The 19,636-nt window shown below is 43.5% G+C and overlaps 1 protein-coding gene across 3 annotated transcripts in view; it reads left to right on the top strand.

The window, feature by feature from the left end:
* TDRD3 (tudor domain containing 3) overlaps positions 1–19,636 on the top strand; it is a 653,010-nt gene that overhangs the window by 389,873 nt on the left and 243,501 nt on the right. For all 3 annotated transcript variants that reach the window (XM_069205299.1, XM_069205301.1, XM_069205300.1), the window contains exon 9: positions 2,920–3,082. In XM_069205299.1, the coding sequence (XP_069061400.1) occupies positions 2,920–3,082 (163 nt within the window). The remainder of the gene's footprint in view (positions 1–2,919; positions 3,083–19,636) is intronic.

The following is a 19,636-nucleotide window of genomic DNA, read 5'->3' as shown; positions in this document are numbered from 1 at the left end:
AAAACGCTTTACAGATGCTTGTGCTAGTTTCTTACACACTCCTTACTCCAGCTTAGGAGACAAGTAACCACCCTGGAGATGGCTGCACTAGGTGCCTGTTCCAAACATTTTTTCTTGAGTCACGACCTTAAGTGTTTGGCACATGGTCTAGTTCATCTGGACTTTATGCATCTCTTATCTGAACGTAATTTTGTGAAAAAAAGATGGACCACTGTCACCTGCAACACATTGACAACTGAGCTATCTAAAAATGTTAGAGTCCAAAACTCTGCAGATACAAGCCAACCTTCAAACTGGCTGCCCCCTCATGACAACCTCGAGACACCAATTTCATTGTCATCCAGTTGGTGCCCATATTACATAAAACATTCCTCAGCAGTCAGAAATGAAATGCTCTTTTCCATACAATTGCTGGAGAATTTTATTTTAAATGGTCAGTTGCAGAACTGTTCCTCGGTCACTGATTAAATAAGCACAGCAAGTGAAACAAACTTGTCACGGGGATGTTGACAGGACATATTTTGTAAATGAGGGCACACGGTGCATTTCACAGTCAATTTTCCAAATATTGTGAACACTAGCATTGACAAAGGCAGTTGATCTGGTGCTATTCCATGAAACCACACATATTCTCAACTAATCATTGAAGGCATTAGCAGGCCAAATTGTCTTTGTTTGTGCTTGGTTGTGTCTTGGCTTTGCTGGCAAGGTACATATCATCTATATTGCAAGCTATAAACGTCATTACATGCGATGTATGTAGTTGTGCACTTAGCATCATTCAGACATAAAACGATAGTCACTTTTACCCTTGCCCATTGTAACTGTTTTTCATATTCAGTGGCAGCCTTTGTTTCTTTAAATCTTCTATTTAGCAGTACTGCGAAGGTCAGAGATTCTCTCAAGATGCGCATTGATTGTGTTAATAAATAGTGACTGTGCCACCTTCAAACCAAGTTAATGTTTTAAATCTTAAGTCCAATACTCTGTACTTCATCTTTCACATTCGCTCACTGGTTCCCCATGCTTGAGTGTGCAATGCTTTCTGCCGCCTTACTTTCCAGGATTCCGCGGGCTGTTCACCATTCCTTTGGTCCATGAGATAGTGAAGCCATTTTCCTAACTTTTGTCATATGAAGATGATATTTTGTGACACAGCAATTGTAATACCTTCAGCATCTTTTCTTTACCTCACCCACTGCCCACATTTATTGTTCCTAGTTGGATCCGTGTCACAGGGACCAAAGTTATCCAAAGTGAACCCATACCGGGCCAGGTCGGGGTATGTATTGTCAGTGACAACATCGTCTGCCTTATCCACACCTGTGGTCCACCTCTCACCCCTCAAACTGAACTGGAAATGGTTGTCCTGCCACCTACGCTAATCATTTGACCTGTCAAGTGGACATTCTTGTTCGTGTCCTCCTGTGTACCCTCCCAGATCTGGGCCACACACATCTAAAAAAAAAAAAAAAAATAGCCTGGCCATTCACTATCAAGCCTAAAATATCCCATTCCTGGTATCTGCTACCACCACCGTCCTTCATTTCACCCAAAATAGCCCTTATCTAGCGTCCTGTAATCCCCTTCACTTACAAAACAGATCACCCGAACCTGAAAACCTGTCAGCCCTGTAACAAACGGCTATACCTACCAATTACCTTAGCCTCAAGACCACCATACCTGTTGTTTTACCATCTCCCAGAAAAGACCAAAAACATTGTCATGGCACCCCCAAAATATAACCCCAAACATAGTGCCCTGATATCCCACAACAGACCATCAGACCTGGTTTCCAGATGCCCATTCCTCGTTTCCTGCCTTTCGGTCACCCCTTGTCCTCTGGCAAAGCACCCACCTCCAAAACTGATTCCATGCCATCATCCTGCCGCTCACCAAACAGTAGACCTCATTCCTGGGCCCTGGGTTTCCCATCCCGAAGCAGACCCCTCTACCTAGCATTCTAATACCCCACCTATAAACACAACCTTCCCTATCTAGCAGCACTACACCCACCTGCAAAACCTTGCTTCTTGCACCTCCAAAAACAGACCACCGATCTGCAGTTTGTCTGGAGTAAGGGTGCCTTTGGACTATATATACATATTTATATTTGTTGTTGTTGCGAATCGAAAATGTGTGCTAAGCTGAAACGACTGTGTATTGAGACCATTTGAAACTGTGACCATTGCAGCATTTAGTACATTGCTATCATCTAGACCCTTAAGGCATTCGCATTTCACATTCACTGTTTTTTTCAGGGTTTACCACCCGTGGCCCTCTTAAACTCTGTTTCCCCATGGACTTTTTCTTAGTTTTCTCGCACTCGAATCTTCTCACGTTCCTGATGCTTAGGACTCACACCCTTGTGACTCTATAGCAAAAATACATCCGATGTTAGCTAAGCTACCGAAACCTGAGCCGTATTTCTGACCGCAGTCATAAAACTCAGTGGAAAGGGTATGGAGGAGGTTAGGTTTCCAATTATGAAGTAATCGAGGATAAGCGCATATCTTTATTCTCTTGCCAAAAGGTTTAACTTCTCTGAACAGGAGCGCGAGCCTTTCGATCTGTTGAATCCTTCGAGACTCCGGTGAAAGATGAGAACCCTTTTTAAATCCTGTGACATTTTGAGCAGGCCGGGGTCATTGAAAACACTACTTACCGTCTTGGCAATTGCATATTCCCGTTTAATTTTTGAGCACAGCTACAACGCCACACATAATAACGACAATCCGTTTGCTTTGCAAAGTTAAATTAAATGTGACCGTGTGAACATTAAATATAAATGTTTTAATTAAATTTTATTCATGAAAGGCTGTGAATGGCAGCTCAAGATAAAGCGGAGACTGTATGCTGTGCTGAGTGTTCAAACTGCTTTCCTGATTGTGAGTGCATTCAGCCTTTCCCTAATTGCAGGTTGATGAAAAGGCTCTGAAGCACATCACAGAAATGGGTTTCAGCAAGGACGAAGCAAGACAGGCACTTATGGATTATGGCAACAACATGGAAGCAGCCTTAAATTTCCTTCTCACGGGCAGCAAGCCCAAACCGAAGCCCGTGCCTGGTCCTCCTCCTCGAGGTATGTGTGCCACGTAGCTGTGGGCTTTGTGATTCCGACCTAAGCATCGGTAGATGTACACCACTGGTGCAAATTATGTTGATTGAAGGTGGCATAAAAATAAACCTCTCTTTGTATGTTTCTTTTAGAAAGATGTAAATAATTAGCAAAATAAAAACATCTATATTCACCTCCCGTCTTTTCTCACCTCTCCTTTCTTTATCTTGCTCACGTTCCCTCTCTCTCTCTACCCCCGTGTTCTCCATCGTCATTCCATGTCTGCTTTTGGATAGCATAGTATTGTCCACATTTTCCTGTCAATTTGCATTCGGGCAGTTCATTTTGTATGTCCATCAGAAAATCAGGCAGTGAGGTTTCTCACTTTCACCAATATATAGTCTACTTCAGCTGCAGAATTATGTCGTTCCAAAGCATGTGTTCATCCACATCGCGGGAGCATCGGTTTTTGATGGTGAAAACCTGTGTGTTGCATATCTCCACCTGCCTCACCATATATTGGACCTCTAAAAGGACTAATTAACCTCAGTGCGCTACATTGCACATACTTCTGTTGACACCTTGAGATTGAAGGCCTCAGTCGTTTTTATTCTTTATATAGTTTGTCTTATTGTCTAGAAATATGACGGCAATCAGTTGTTAATAATAGATCATTTAATACGTGGAGGAATGTGATCCCTAACACCTGTAAAATTGATTGTGAAAAAACAGGGTATTTCAACCCCTGGCACTCGAAACCTCTCCGCAGAATAGGGTGTTAGCCACATAATAATACTTTTTAAAACTACATTCTCTGATCATTGCACCAGTCCAGTTTTTCTTCTGCTGTATCACTTCTCCCTTCTGAGCCTGAGGCCTGTCTCTTAATTGTTGAGCACCTCGCCATTTACTGCCCTCCATATATTAGTTGGTGGCTCAAGGAAGTACTGCTAATACCAAGCAGTCACTCAGAGCCCTGACCAGCTAGGCAGCCACCACCACTACGCTAGACCCTCTTGGGCACTCCGTCTCAATGTTTACATGATGTGCAGTAAATTGATAGGTGTGATTGTATAATTTTAACAGAAGATTTTAACTTGAATTTAGCACATAACCTAGTGGAGGTTAAGGTGGGATTAGGAGAGAATTTGGGAGTTGATCATCCTAAATTAATTTCCCATATCCAAACACACAGACCCAGAATGGATTAAGTGATTAGAATTTCTGCACTCATTAAACCTCTCCAGGTTTAATAGCTAAATTGCACCAGACTACCTGACCTCCACTCAGTTTTTGCCAAGTGGTTCTGAATTACTCTTGTTTTTTTGCCATGATTTCATACAATTTCTAAATTTGAAAATTGTTCATCACATTGAAGGGGATCTGTTGGCTTAGGCATTCAGTCACAAAATGGATGAATAAGTGCAGAAACCTTGACAAGTGTGGGTGTACAAAGCGTGATGGAGGGTTCTAGGAGACTTTTAATGTGGGGAAAATACTGAAGTAATTGATAAATGTATACCTGTTTTGTAAAGCATCAATTCGCACATTAATTTTGAGTTTGAAATGGACCCTGTTTGCAGATTCCCTGCTGGACTACTTCCATCGACTAATGGTAGACAAGATTATTTCTGGAAACATGGGATCCATTTCAGATATAGCGTTCTTTTCTGTAGTTCAAACAGAATGAAGGGAGTTAAATAGCGAACTAAGGCAGCTAAGGAAAACACAGAGTATGTTGAAGTTTAGGGAAAGAGTTGGCAAGTGCTATGTTAAGAGTTGCCCACAAAAAGTTACTTGAAAAGGGATAAGAGTAGCCATGGAGCATAATTAGTTGGGGATAGGGGCCATTTGTAAGAACGGTGTTACTAAAGAGTTGTGGCTCTTTTAAACCAACTGGCAATTCATTTTAAAGAGGAAGGTAACTCAGTATCTTAAAACATGTGGGAACACGGCATAAACCATCTCTGTGGACAAGATGTTTAGTACTTAAGTTCCATGTGGATAGTCGGGTAGTTGAAACTGTCTTCTCAATTACAGGGCTGGAATAGTTGATATAATCTTTGAAGTCTGATCAAGTGGTTGATCACAGTTTTAATTACCCAGTGGCAGTCGCCACTGGCTAGTTATAGGTAGGATTGCTTTTCCATAGACAAGGCAGTTTTTGGTTTGCTAATAACTTTGGGTGCCGTTTGACGAATCTCAAATCTTTGCCAAAGAAGCAAATTTACCTTAGCGAAGAGCTTTGGGGTGATCCATCTAGCATGGGCCGAGCAAAAAGGGGGGTTCAAAAAGAAATTTTCCCCATGCATTTCCCATAAACTTCTTCTGATGGTAGTTTCTGAAACTAAATTCATATGCACGTAGGCATGCTTAGAAGGAGGAGCTGCGGTCGAACTGTCTTGCGATCCCTGCTCCAGCTCCGCACCACAGGATACCGCCGCAAGCATACTAGCTCGCACAGCCCAACATAGCCCAATCAGCCTGATTCCGTCAACTGATGTTGCCTTCCGGTTTGCTTTGTGTCGCAAGAGGAGGCCGTGGTAAGGCTGGGAGGCTGAGAGCGGCCCTCTGAGGCACTGTGGAGCGGGAAGCAGCCAGAGTAGCCCCCGATCTGAAAGCAGTGAGTAAGGGGGGAAGGAGCGAGGTGGTAGTGTGGCAGCGTGTGCAGAATAAGAGGAGTAGCACAGACCAGGCCAGCTGAACCATTACAATTGGCCCTGTCCTGGCATTGGAAAGATAAAACGTTGTTGGTGCTAATCTACAAGGGGCTAGGCAAAGATACCTCCCGCTTCCCGTTGTTCACCTAGCCCTTGCTTGGCACCCATTGCTCCCAGCCTATTACTGACTTCTTGCTGTCTGACCACGCTTCATTGTGGGTGGGTGAGTGGAAGCAGAGGTGTGTGCTGCATTGACCGAGCTTACAAAATTTCTCTGGAATGCACTACCTAGTTTAAAGAAGACATTTATTGTTATTATTACTTCACCACGAGGTTCCTGAAAGACGAAATTAGTAGGTTGGAAGCACACGTTCAAAAGTAGTCGCAGCAATGAAAGCAAAATATATCAAAGTACTTCTCAGTTGCAATGTACGCAGCAAATACATGTGATTATATTATAGCATAACTTCAAAGCAAAGCATAAAAGTCAAAATTGCATTACCGTAGGGCCTATCACTCCGCTTCATCTTTCTGGGGCCTGCAAGTTGATGACTGCGGTTCAACTGCGAGAAAGAGATTTTCTACCCAAACGGGAGACAGGCAACTGACGTCCGTTCCTGTCTGAAGTCAAGATATTTCTCCCCCTCGCTGTTGCCCAGGGCCATCGTTAAAAGCAAACTCAGTGTGAGAACCGAATAAACTTGGAGAGTGGCCAATTCTCCAGAATTCACTCGTTCCCAGACTGGATTGAGAGGTAAACACAAAATCTACGCTCTCTTATCAGCTAGGGTTTGGTGTGAAAAACACTGCTTGGTCTATCATGTGGAAAAACACAGCTTGGAAAAACACAGCTCATCTGCAATGTCTCAACTGCAATGTCTAACTCCACGTTAAAGCCAATAGGCAGCTAACCTAAATACCAAATGTAATGTCTAATGCCTTGTTAAAGCCAATAGGCAGCTAACCTAAATACCAAATGTAATGTCTAATGTCATGTCAAAGCCAATGGGCAGCTAAACTGAATACAACATGTAATGTGCTACTGTTGAACATTGCGCAACTAATATGCGCAGTGGTGAAACACAAAGTCATTGGTCAAACACAATTAATAGCATAACACTCCACCCTATGACCAATTAATTTTTGTTTACATACCTCTTATTTCAAACAAAAACATCAACACAAAAAAAATCATTATAAGCAAATCAGATTTGAATGATAAAAGCAATCACTGTAAAGCCATGGAATTGGATTAACATATTGATCTCATAACCTTTCACATCAGATACATCTACAATGAAAAGACTGAAGCTTATATACTCTGATTGGGATAATAGTGTCTCTAAAACAGCAAGTTGATGTAGCATGAGTTCTAATCATGTAAAGGTACACGGTCCACCTGAAAGGTTTGCAGGAATGTAAGCGAAAGTCAGAGTTCCACACGAAAAAACACAGACATTTAACTGGCAAGGTTGCTTAGTTCCCGTGGAAGAATGTAATCAAACAATTTGACAAACAATTTGACAAACTTTATATTGATCCCATGTAGAACTTGAACTGAAGTTGCCAGTTGCGCAAAATGGATCCATGGGGTTTGTACTTTAATCAATCAGGTTCAGGTTGGGGGTTCGGTCCCTCCCCCGACCCCACACACACACACCCGAAGGGAGACCACACAGCACACTCATGGTCAGTGGCAAGTCGTGGTAGGATCTGCAAAAGAAAAAAGTATGACTTTTCTTGCAAATAACATTTGTCATCTGAAATGTGCCCTCCCTCTTCCTTTCCTTGTTTTATAATCAGCAGGACATTATTGGGGCCCTTTGTTATAATTTCTGCAGGTTCTGGAGGGTCATTTGGGGATTCAATCCACACCATAGCACTGAGGTTTTTATCTGCTGCACCACAGCTTCCCTTTCCTTGCACTGTAAAAGGGCTGGGGCAGACTCCTTCTTTACCAAACCTCCATTCACTGCACTTTTGACAAGTTGGGCAATTCTGTCTGCAATCTGTATGAATGAATCAGATTCCCTTCTAGTTATCAGCATCATTTTGATTTCTCCTTGGTAATCTGCAGCAATCACTCCCCCTAAAACCTGATCAATTTACCATATCTGTCCTGGTAACTTTCCTCTCCCCAACTGATCTGTGACTGTTCGTGGGACAGATTGCTGTTGTGTGTGCTGATAAATAGGACATTGCAAAATCACAGTTTTTATCAAATCTAGGGGAATGTGCATCACTCTAATCTCTGCCCACCTGTAAGTGGCTTTTTCTCCCAGATGTCCACATTTCTGGTGCACCCACTTAGCCATCCCCACTAAGTCAGAATTCTGGGTGGACACTTCTGTCTCTGAATTTTTCTCTTTAACATCTGCAAGGGAATTGAACCAGTTATATACAAGCCATGTGGAAAACCAAACAGCTAAACCATTGGCCATGAACCAAGAATCAGTGTAAAAATGACACATCTCAAGCAGCTCTTGCTTTAAAGTCTGACACACATTGTACAACTCTGTTCCTTCTCCTGTGGTAGACAACAACTTTTCAGTCAAGGAATCATTAGTCAAACAAACATGCTTTTTATCCTCAGGGGACAAGAATTCAAATGATGCACTCAATTTCACTGGTGACTCTTTTACCTGTGGTACTCCCTGCACCCTCTCCTCATCCTGAAAAGGGGCTTGTGTCACTGGTTCATGTAGGGCTGCAGTGACTCTAGCCCTGTCTTGCATGTACCAGATCCAGTGTATGATACTAGCCTCCTGTGCCTGTCCTATACTGTGAGATTTAGGTGAACTCATCACCCACTGCATGCTTGATATTTCAGGTTTCAGAATTACATTATCATTTAATGTCAGTTGCTCAGTATTCACTAGAGCCCAATAACAAGTCAAAAGCTTAATCCAAAGTTCCAGGGGCACTCTTGTCTTCCCCTGATTCTGATTTACATGTAAACCAGTGTTTCCCTCTTGCACTGCGCAGAAACATAAAGTCTGAATTATTTCATTTGCCAAATCAAAAGAGTGCAGCTGCTCATATTTTTTCCTAGTTACTTTGTATCAAAGTGTTAAGATTTCACTCAGATGAGGGCTATACTGTTTCCAAAAATCAAACAAGCTTGTGAAACTCGGTGTCTCTTGCTTAGTGCAAATAGTAAGAAACTCTAAAATCTTTTGTTTTACTTCTGACAACATCTGTCTATTTTCTGGATTCCACTGAATTCCCAGTACGTGCACATTTTGCGACAGTACTTCTGCCTTGTCTGAATTAATTTTAAACATAGTACTTTTCAAAAGCGGTCTGAAAATAACATTCCTAACTCTGTTCTCAGTGTTATCTGTTAAGGAATGCACTTCAGCTGCCAAAAACTGTGGGCTGCTCTGCTCACACTGGCCCACACCTGTTTTAACCTCCTCATTACTGGAATGGGAAAAGCCAGATTCTTTTAAAACAGCAGTTTCATAGATTTCAGTATTATCTTGCAATAATGTGTTCTGGCTAATTTGCTCACGTAAATTCTTATTTTCATGTTCTAACTGCCTACATCTCTCCTGCATTTTTCTGTAAGCAGACAAAAGTATGCAAACCCTTCTGTCAAGAACAAAAGGGACACCCTTTCTTTCAAAAGGCACATTTTCTAAATATGCTTCCAAGCACTCATCCCAAGACTCACACAGTCCTGATAAACAAGAAAACATGTTTCTCACAGCACCATAAGGCAGTTTAACTTCACATGTATTTTGAAACATGGTCTGCCGTGCTTCTTTAATTCCCTAAACAACAAAAAAACAATTACACTCTTAAATAGTGCACTTCCAATCTCTAACTCCGACTCCCAGACTGCCGATCAACGCCAAAATGTTTTGCTTTCCTTCTCTTATCTTATGACCGGGCTTACAAAACTTCTCTGGAATGCACTTCTTAGTTTAAAGAAGACATTTATTGTTATTATTACTTCACCACGAGGTTCCTGAAAGACGAAATTAGTAGGTTGGAAGCACACGTTCAAAAGTAGTCGCAGCAATGAAAGCAAAATATATCAAAGTACTTCTCTATTGCAATGTACACAGCAAATACATGTGATTATATTATAGCATAACTTCAAAGCAAAGCATAAAAGTCAAAATTGCATCACCGTAGAGCCTATCACTCCATTTCATCTTTCTGGGGCCTGCAAGTTGATGACTGCGGTTCAATTGCGAGAAAGAGATTTTCTACCCAAACGGGAGACAGACAACTGACGTCCGTTCCTGTCTGAAGTCAAGATATTTCTCCCCCTCGCTGTTGCCCAGGGCCATCGTTAAAAGCAAACTCAGTGTGAGAACCGAATAAACTTGGAGAGAGGCCAATTCTCCAGAATTCACTCATTCCCAGACTGGATTGAGAGGTAAACACAAAATCTACGCTCTCTTATCAGCTAGGGTTTGGTGTGAAAAACTTGGAAAAACACAGCTCATCTGCAATGTCTCAACTGCAATGTTTAACTCCACGTTAAAGCCAATAGGCAGCTAACTTAAATACCAAATGTAATGTCTAACTCCACGTTAAAGCCAATAGGCAGCTGACCTACATACCAAATGTAATGTCTAATGCCATGTTAAAGCCAATAGGCAGCTAAACTGAATACAACATGTAATGTGCTACTGGTGAACATTGCGCAACTAATATGCGCAGTGGTGAAACACAGTCATTGGTCAAACACAATTAATAGCATAACACTACTGTAGCAGGTAGAGCCCAGCTGCCATGGAAGTGGCCTAGGTTAAAGAGCAGCCTGTGGCACTGGTGAGCTCCTTCCCTCTTGGACTGCCCTCCATGCCCCCCCGTAACCAGCTCGGCATTGGTGGTTAACGGGCCATCCAACTTTGCCTAAGCAGCCCCACACCCTGGCCTCATAAACAGACTTACAAACAGTGGCAATGAGGTCCAGCAAGACAAGGTGGGCGCTACCAACTAAAGCGTAGGAACACCAAGGCTGCATGTCGCATGGACCCAGTACTGTCTTTTAACCCCAACCTTAGCCCTGTGGCTTCAGACTTGGTATCCAACCCCGGCACAGCCAGCTCCGAGAACTGGGCTGGTCAAACAGACTTACGCAAGACCACCTGATTGATTTCTTTACCAGAAAACTACAAAAAGCCAATCTGAATCACTCATTGCGAGAGGGGAAGTCACAAACATGCAACTGCATGGTGCTGGCTGTGTTGGTAGAGTCAATGAAGGCTATTGTCCACGCAGCTCTGCTGACAGTGACGACAGCAGTAACGCTGACCCATGCCTGAAGGCCTACCCTAAAGGTCATCTACCTGAACCAAGTATCATTTGGCATCTGTAGTGTGCCCCCAACTGCTTATTTCCCCCAGTGGCCCTGCGATAAGCGCGCACCACAGGCTACCCTAGATGCTAACAGCCCATGTCCTGCTCCAAATACCTCAGGTCAATTTACCTTTGGTGGGTCAGCCTGGCCTCTCACAATGTGGCGTTTGTGTGACAGTCTCCTCACCAGCAAGACACGCAGGCCTTTCTGCACATATATTGGAGCAGCACAGATCAGAGCCAATCCTGGAACTAATCTAAACATTTCCGCTCAACCCTGCAGCTGCTCAGCGTGACTGGGCAACAGTGGCAAGCATATTTCTGCTTTCCCGCTGAAAAGTTCCCAATCTGACGACAATGGCTATACCCACCCCATAGCTGTTTGCACAAAACTGAATGATCAATCATTACTGTAGCTCTCTCTCTCCTATTCCGAGGAGCCCTGTAATCGTGGTCCAGCCACTGTTGCCAGCCCCAGATCTCCCTTGCCTGTACGAGGAATCATCTTTTCAGAGCTCTTGAAGACACTTCAGTCCAAGGTAGCCGCCCACAATTACCATTCAGACGAATTGGACCTTCAGGTTGACCTTTTGAACTCCCTTGCTGTTTTCACAGCCGGGATTGATAACAAGCTTGATTATTTAAGCAAAAATATAATTAAAGCTCACTCCAGCCTTCCTCAATACTGTCTTATCCGTGATAAAAAGCATTAGAGAAGGCATTGGGCATTAACCTCAGCTGTCATACCTCATCCTCAGGTACCCAATGCCCAACTGTAGGAAGCTCTTCTTCTAGCAAACGGCTTTGGAACAGAGTATCTCGCCGTCTGTAGGCCAGAGCAGATGATACAACTGACACACCTTTAGGATGAGCCCCCATGCACTCTAAGGAAGCAAACTCCAGAGAGGCCATTTTGGACATGCCAACAGACCACCATTCAGAAACTCCCCCTCGGGCCAACTTGACCATTTCTGTTCAGATGGCTGTAATGTCTTCCCAGGCTTTACCTACTTGAGATGGTGCGGTTTCAATATCGTCTACATCTCCCTTAAGGAAAAGAGAGAGGGAGTGCTGTTGGAAGTTAAAGAACAAACACAGCAGGAATTACTCTATAGTGCACCACCAACTGTTGTACCCGCTGTTCTCAAAAAGGAGTACAAGCAGCATAGCACCACCAGACAACAAAAGGGGTATCCACTTGTCTACAGAGGCCCCACATCCGGCTCACATGACTTCCCCTGTCACTGCCAATTCAATGGTTTATTTAAACCCCTGAGACAGGGAAACAAATTAACTGGAAAGCACTACACGCCCACTGGCTCAAATGCTCAAGATGCCCCTGAAGGCTATAATGCTTCAAATGCCACTCACGCTTTCCCCTAGATCAACTGCAAGTCAAGGTGTCGCCAGGCAAATCGCCCTGTTTCCACCCAATGCTAAATTGTTATTTATTCCGGAATACCATACACAGGGTCCTTATTGCATCCTGAACAGGGGTAATATCCTGAGAATAATGAAGGCTATTCCAGAGCTCAGCTTTCTGGAATCAAGGGACAGTGCATCAATTTAGTTCTTTTTCCCAAGGGGCGCACACATTTCTGAGCTTATATTGGTCATGTTTGTCACCCAGGCCCACATGCAAAAGATCCTGTTAAAAGAGAAAGTGTTCAACTCACGGAGCATTAAGCTTAGTATTTGCAAAGAAACCTTGCAGTCCTCTTAAAGCGGCAGACTGTGCCAGCTGCACATAAGCAAGAGACATACACCATCTTAAAAAATGCAATAGGTCACACCTTTTCAGTCTTCAGAGACCAACAGATGGAGACAGGTGACAGCAGATTGAGACTGGCGACCCTTCTAGGGCTGGGTGGAGCTGGCACCCAACAATTTTAGCCCAAAGGCACACTGACTGAATAAAGGAAACTACCCAGTCAGACCCTCATGAGCCCTTTATTCCACCGTCATGCACTTGAAATATTGACAGCCTTGCCCAGAAACATCGGTTTACAGATCTTTTTGATTTCTGGGGTAACTTTGAATTCATTGCCCTTCAAGAAACCTGGTCCACTACAGCCCACTCCATCACTGGCTTACTTCACTTCAATAAACCCACCGCCAAACAGCATAAGAATGGCAGGCTAAAAGGAGTCCTCTCTGTACATTACCACAAAACTTCAGTTCTCGACTGAGTCCATAGAGTTGGAAGAGAACTAGCTACAAGCAGTCAGACTACTAACCTGGATATTCAACCACTCACTCCTGCTAGTCAACATCTACTTCAACCCCTGCTCGAGTGAAAAAAGGTAAAAACTGATCCATCTTATGTCAGTTATGTAAGGATTGCATAGGTATCATCCCTTAACAGACTGTATCGTAATAAGGTACTTATGATTCTTTTCCCACCTAACTGTGAGGAAGCCCCAAAGTTGGCACTTGAAAGTGCGTGGAACATCACAGAACAAATAAGGCCTAAAGGAAGTCCACGAAACCTGTCTGCTCAGTATCTTGGGCTTTAAAGTCTTAAACAGAAGGTTTCCGCAGGATGTTCCATCCAGCTGGACAAGGGCAGGTGTAAAAACACAGTTGTACCTTGATTAAACCATATGTAATGTGGAAATGTTCCCTTTAGTGGAACATTATTGTATAGTACCACGCACTGAGAGCAATCATTGTCCTCAAGTTATAAGAGTAAACACTAATCTGGCACAACCCACCATGGCCAGTGTCACCAGTAAGAGAGTTTTTACTGATAACATTAGACGACTAAAGTGAAGGGTCAGCTTGCACAGTTAAATCATGGTTGAATGCTTACAAATAACAAGGGGGTCACAACTTAGAATATATCTCCAATCACAGAGTGGGCAAATTTAACTACCCTGCTACTTGTGAAATTTGAAAATACAAGGACAGTTAGCACACAGCCTCCTACATATTCAAAATTGTTCCCTCCCACTGCCTTGATCATAAGATCGAAGAAAGCTCTGAACGCAGCACTCAAAGCAGTTCATAAAAATCCGGGCAATAAAGAGCAGGTGATTGAGCTCAAGCTGGTGCGAATAAGCTGTGTGGGCTGAGAAGACCTGACGCACTGATAAGTTCTGGACAAGGCTCTTGTATGAATGTATAAAGAGCAACTCAAAGAACGTTTGGGTCTTGATAAATCAGAAGGTGAACGGTCTGGCCAGAGCTGGTAGTGCCAACATCGCTGAATCGGATTGGTCAATCTTTCTGGCCACACTCCTCATGTCCAATGACCCTGCAGAAAGTTTAGACTGCTGCACCACCCAGCAAGAGAATGAGCCCAGCCCAACAAGTTCCACGGAGGCTGTGAGTTCGCTAGTCACAGAGGCTCTGAAGACTACTCACCCCACTAAAGAGCTTCAATCCTAGATGTGGCAGCTGAGCTTGATCTTGGCGAAGGTCAGATCAGCTGGGGACCCTGGGCCAAATTATCAAACCTCCAAAAAAAAAAAAAAAAACCTTTAAACAGGACATCCCCTTCTGGGCTAGCAAACTCACACCACAATTTGATTACAGTCTAGGGAGCTCTCCAATACCTGACTCTAGGCATGGCACCAAAATGAATTGCACTCTTATTCCAGTGTCAACTGCCTTGAAGTTAATTTAACGGAACCCAAGATTCAGTCACTGGGCAGGAAAATCAACAAGGCAGGCTGCTGGTTCCTCAATGGCAAAAGATCTCGAAGGAACAGACATACAAATACCTGGGTGTCACATTCGACGCTAAGTGCTCCTTTGCCTGGCACATCTAGAATGTAGAAACCAATTTCTTGACCCTCCTGACATCTTTCTCAGCTGTGGTCTTGATATGCGAGTCAAAACTCCTTTTAGACTAGTATGAAAAGGCAAGTGCACTTCCTCTCACTTCAGGCTGACATGGATGTCCTAGCGAAGCGCAGTCACGCTTGGGCTGTCATCAACTCTTACAAGGTAGTACATCAATCTTACTTGCCTGCACGTAGTCAAAATACAAGAAACGAAAGTTCATGGCCCTCCGTCATGGGGAGTGGCAGTTTCTGAAACATCTGGCCAGGTGGCGACTACCTTCTGAATCCACATTGAGCCGGGGCCGTGGTATGAATTAGGAACCTCTTTAGCACATTGCTTGCAGCTGCTTTACCTTGCTAAAGGAGCGTCAAGCACTTCTAAAGCTGGAATAGAACAAATTAGAAATTCGTATGTGCTGGTAGGCTATTATTAACACCCTTAACCCTGACAGTACCATCCTGAATATCCGTTTGGTCAAGTTAGTGGCCCTAGCAGGCAAGAAGTTAAGCCTGCGGATGATATCATTTAACGTGGCCCCAGTCACCAGCTCAAGCACTTAATTGGACCTTCTGAAGGCACCACAGCATAATACCGCAATTGTTTCTAGTCAGTTGTCTCAAGGTCAAAGACTTGGTACTCGGTTTGCTCCCTGTTACAGTGTCACTCACCTGATTTTTGCTTACAGTTTGAGTTAGTCTACAAATTCTCCTGGCACTGGGATAGCGCTGTGAATGCAGTTTGCGCTTTGTCATTGCTGAAGATGTACAGAGCCAACTTACTTGCTAGCCCTCAAAGGGAGCGCTCAACCTCTGCCCTTTTTTTGTTTTTTTTCTTCTTTTATACTACACCTCACACTTTGTGATTAACATTATCTGGCATAGATTGCCTTTGCCTGACTAATTGCCCCATGCTGTCTTAAATGTAGGTTTTGTTGTCCTGGCTTCATATAGCTAGAGTAAGCAAGGATCCAGCTCCACTAGGGAGTATCAAGCTCCTGCCCTGTACTTCTGTCAATTAAACTGTGGCACCTTTCCATACATTGCTCCTTGCATTTTGCTTTGATTAGTCTTTAGAGCAATTGTCTGCATCAGCTCTATTGACCATAGCAAAATGTAAAACGTGCCTATCATGCTCTAGTGCCTTATTCCTGATAAGTCTGCTGCTATTTTTATACTGTACTTTGCACTTTGTTTTAATTAACCATCGGAGCAGCTGTCAGCCCCAGTGGTGCTGACAAAATGTAAAATGTTTCTAAGCCATTTGATTTGTACTTTAACCTCCCTCCTATGACTATTTATCGTGCCATGTAAATCATTCAATTTGGGATGTTTTTTTAACATTGATCATGCTACCACAGATTGTAATGGTTTCAAGTAACATAACAATAACATTATTATTGTTGGTGTTATTATTATCAACTTCTTAAAGGCAGCACTATAGTGAAAACTACTGAATGGAAATACACCAAATTTGGCAGAAAGCTACATCTTCGCTGCAGATTGTGCTTTTTGTGATATGATGTAAATCCGTTCAGTAGTTTTTGAGAAATGAAGGTTAAAAAGTAATTTTATTTCTGGACTGGTGTCCAGATATACGGATGGGTCCAAGGGACTCTTGTAGGAGTCCTTTGAACCCCCCAAAAAAAATAGTGTGATTGGCCCAGAAAACTTTTTTACCTTTGGCCCAATTCGCTCCTGTGTGAGTCAAACTCCTGTGCGCTGATTGACTGCCAGCAACAATAGAAAAATTTTGCTGGCAGCCATTTCAGGGCTCGGGCACTTAGTCCTCTGTCTTGACGTTTTGGGATACCCTGTTGAGAGGACACAGAGGCCCCCCTCCAAAAAAACTTCCAGGGCTAAATAATAAATAAAAAAAGGCCGCCATAAAAAAAAATATATATATGTGGGGAGTATGTAAAGATCTATATATACTACTCTACTGCATAAGTTAAATTACTATTCTTTCTGTACTACTAATGGGTGATGCCATTTCTAATGTATGTCATCGGATCTATAAACCCATTTTTAAAGTCAGTAAACTTACCTCTGCACTGACAAATGTCCCATGCTTATGTAGGTGTATGGAAGTGTTTGGCAACAGTCTAAGCTGTTTATTGAAACTTCACTCCACAGTGATGGCTCATTATAATTCTGTTTTATGACATACAGACCAGTTTTATTTGACCACTCTCCCTTGTGTTAAATGACTGTAGTGGTAGATTGCAATAAATTCATCTGTTCACTAAGGGTCTGATTTAGATCTTGATGCTCGCACTGCTAAGCCGTGGCGGCAGACCCAAGAAGACCGAGAAGTCAACGGTGTTCCTCCCGCTGCATTTAGATGTTATAGTCCTGCAGGCAATGTACTGGTGGGGGTTCACTGAAGGAGGGAGGACATCGCGGGACCCAATTAAAAGAGGACAATGGCAGTGACTATGGAATAGAGGTAAGTCTCACATACACATACATACATACATACATACATACACACACACACACACACACACACACACACACACACAGTGTACCTTTACCATATACGTCCCCCTGCATGACACACCACACTATTATCCATTGCTATTCCAACACAACACGTACGTGCTGCAAACGCACATTGCCAGACATCCATAACACAACATACACACACTAGTGACTCTGCACCCACACACAACACAACCAACACAACTTTACACTCATCTACACAAACACTCACACAGCATACCAACTAAACACATCACAGCAACGACTACCAAACAACAACACTCACCTGTATGTTACACCCAGCAAAACAACACACTACACAACACACACATCAATGCTATGTGCAAGTGGCACACATACTGAGACAACCACAGCACCCACTACACCTTCCTCCACTCCAGCCAATCGCATCGTACACACACATACTGACTTTCACACACAACTCGAAGCACAACACAACAGGTACAGGTCCCCTTGCAATGTGCGCACACAGACATATTTGAAAAGTGTGATTGTACCGTCATTGTGGTGCCAGCATTCATTTGCTTATGAATACTGATGCCATCATGGCAGTTGTGTATTTTTTCGATATGTCTTGTGAAGCAGTGTGTCCCCACCCGTGTCTGACCCACTTGTGTCCCTGACATATGCATGCCACAGAGGTTTAAAAAAGAAATGTGACATATATGTTTGCATTAGTTCCGTGCTCATGTACAGTGACCCTCCCCCATGTACACACCGCATGCAGGTTGCCTACCTTCGTGTCCAGCGACGGAGGGGTGCGCAGGGGAGGGGGGCTTGTGTTTTCTCCGCGGTCCCGTGGCAGAAGCAAAGGAGGGTCTTGTCCAGTCATGTCCAGCCGGAACTGAATCGGGAGAAAAGGTGAGTTTGCACCCCTTTTCCCCCTTTATCCGCCAACTCAGACTTAGAGGTCAGACCGCCACTTTTTGGTTGGCGGTAAGGCGCATTCAAATCTGCATGGCAGTAAGTGTGACTAGGGTCCCTCCTCCAGCCACTCTCTCCTTTGACGCTGTAGCTGCAGATGGGAATCCTTGGTGGAGTCCGTGGGAGTCTGCAGGTTTTCACCTATGAGATCGCCAACATCTTAATCTGGCAAGCTGACTGCCAAGGTGACAGACGGATTTTCAGTTGGAAAACTGACGGTGGGACCATTAACGCCAATATCTAAATCAGGGCCTAAGACCTTTCTCTAGGGTGATGGCTCAGTGTAGTAGACATTTACAACAGACTCTGCTCACACCTTTCTCCAGGGTGAAGAATACTTTTTCTAGTGGTTTGTGACACAGTGACCTGTCCGTTAATAGCGCTCTACTGATTGTATTTTGTAGTGATTTTTATAAATCTGACATTTCAACTAAAACCTCTTTCCAGGTTGACAAATGGTTTTGTTGTGGCTTGCAATAGACCAGCCTGTACAGTTAGGCATTTTACTTTGGTCATTAGTGTTTAGAGTAGTGGTTCAGAAGATACAAGACTATCCGCTGTGATGTCTCTTAGGTGATAATTGAGTGTAGTTCATAAGCTGACAGTCAGCTCTGTGCTGTACATCTCTCACCTGTGTTTTCGTCTTATTTTTTGAAAAATAAATAGGAGTTTACTTTGCTGAATTATGTCATCCGTGATGTAATTTAAGATGTCATCAGTAATGTCACTGACTATGTCATGAGTGATGTAATATATGAGGTCATAAGTAGCGCATTGCGAGGCGTAAGTTGTAGTTAGCTCATCTAAATATAACTGCTGAATTTCTATGATTTTGTGTGTGTAAAATCTGAGTAACTATAACGTCCCTGTAACTACTAGTTTTTCAGTGAATTTCTAAAGTTTTTACGGAAACTTTATGTTCGATGGCATCTGTCGCTGTAGATACGCATGTTTTGCAATAGCTCGCCATCTGGTGTTGGGCCGGAGTGTTACAAGTTGTTTTTCTTCGAAGAAGTCTTTCGAGTCACGGGACCGAGTGACTCCTCCTTTTGTCTCCATTGCGCATGGGCGTCGACTCCATCTTCGATTGTTTTTTTTCCGCCATCGGGTTCGGACGTGTTCCTGTCGCTCCGAGTTTCGGAACGGAAAATTAGCTAATTTCTGAAGATTTTCGTCGGTATTGTTGCGTTCGGGATCGGCGTACTTAGATTCAACACCGCATCGAAGATCGAAGAGCTCCGGTGCCCTTCGGGGTAGTTTTTCAATCCCCCGTCGGGGCCTGGTCGGCCCGACCGCGTGCTGAAGAACACCGATGGAACGGACCCCGTTCCGTTTCTGCCCCAAATGCCACAATAAATACCCCTATACAGACCAACACTTGGTCT

This window comes from Pleurodeles waltl, chromosome 8 (genome assembly GCF_031143425.1).
Source record: "Pleurodeles waltl isolate 20211129_DDA chromosome 8, aPleWal1.hap1.20221129, whole genome shotgun sequence".
Taxonomy (NCBI): domain Eukaryota; kingdom Metazoa; phylum Chordata; class Amphibia; order Caudata; family Salamandridae; genus Pleurodeles; species Pleurodeles waltl.
This window is presented reverse-complemented; position numbering and strand designations above follow the sequence as displayed.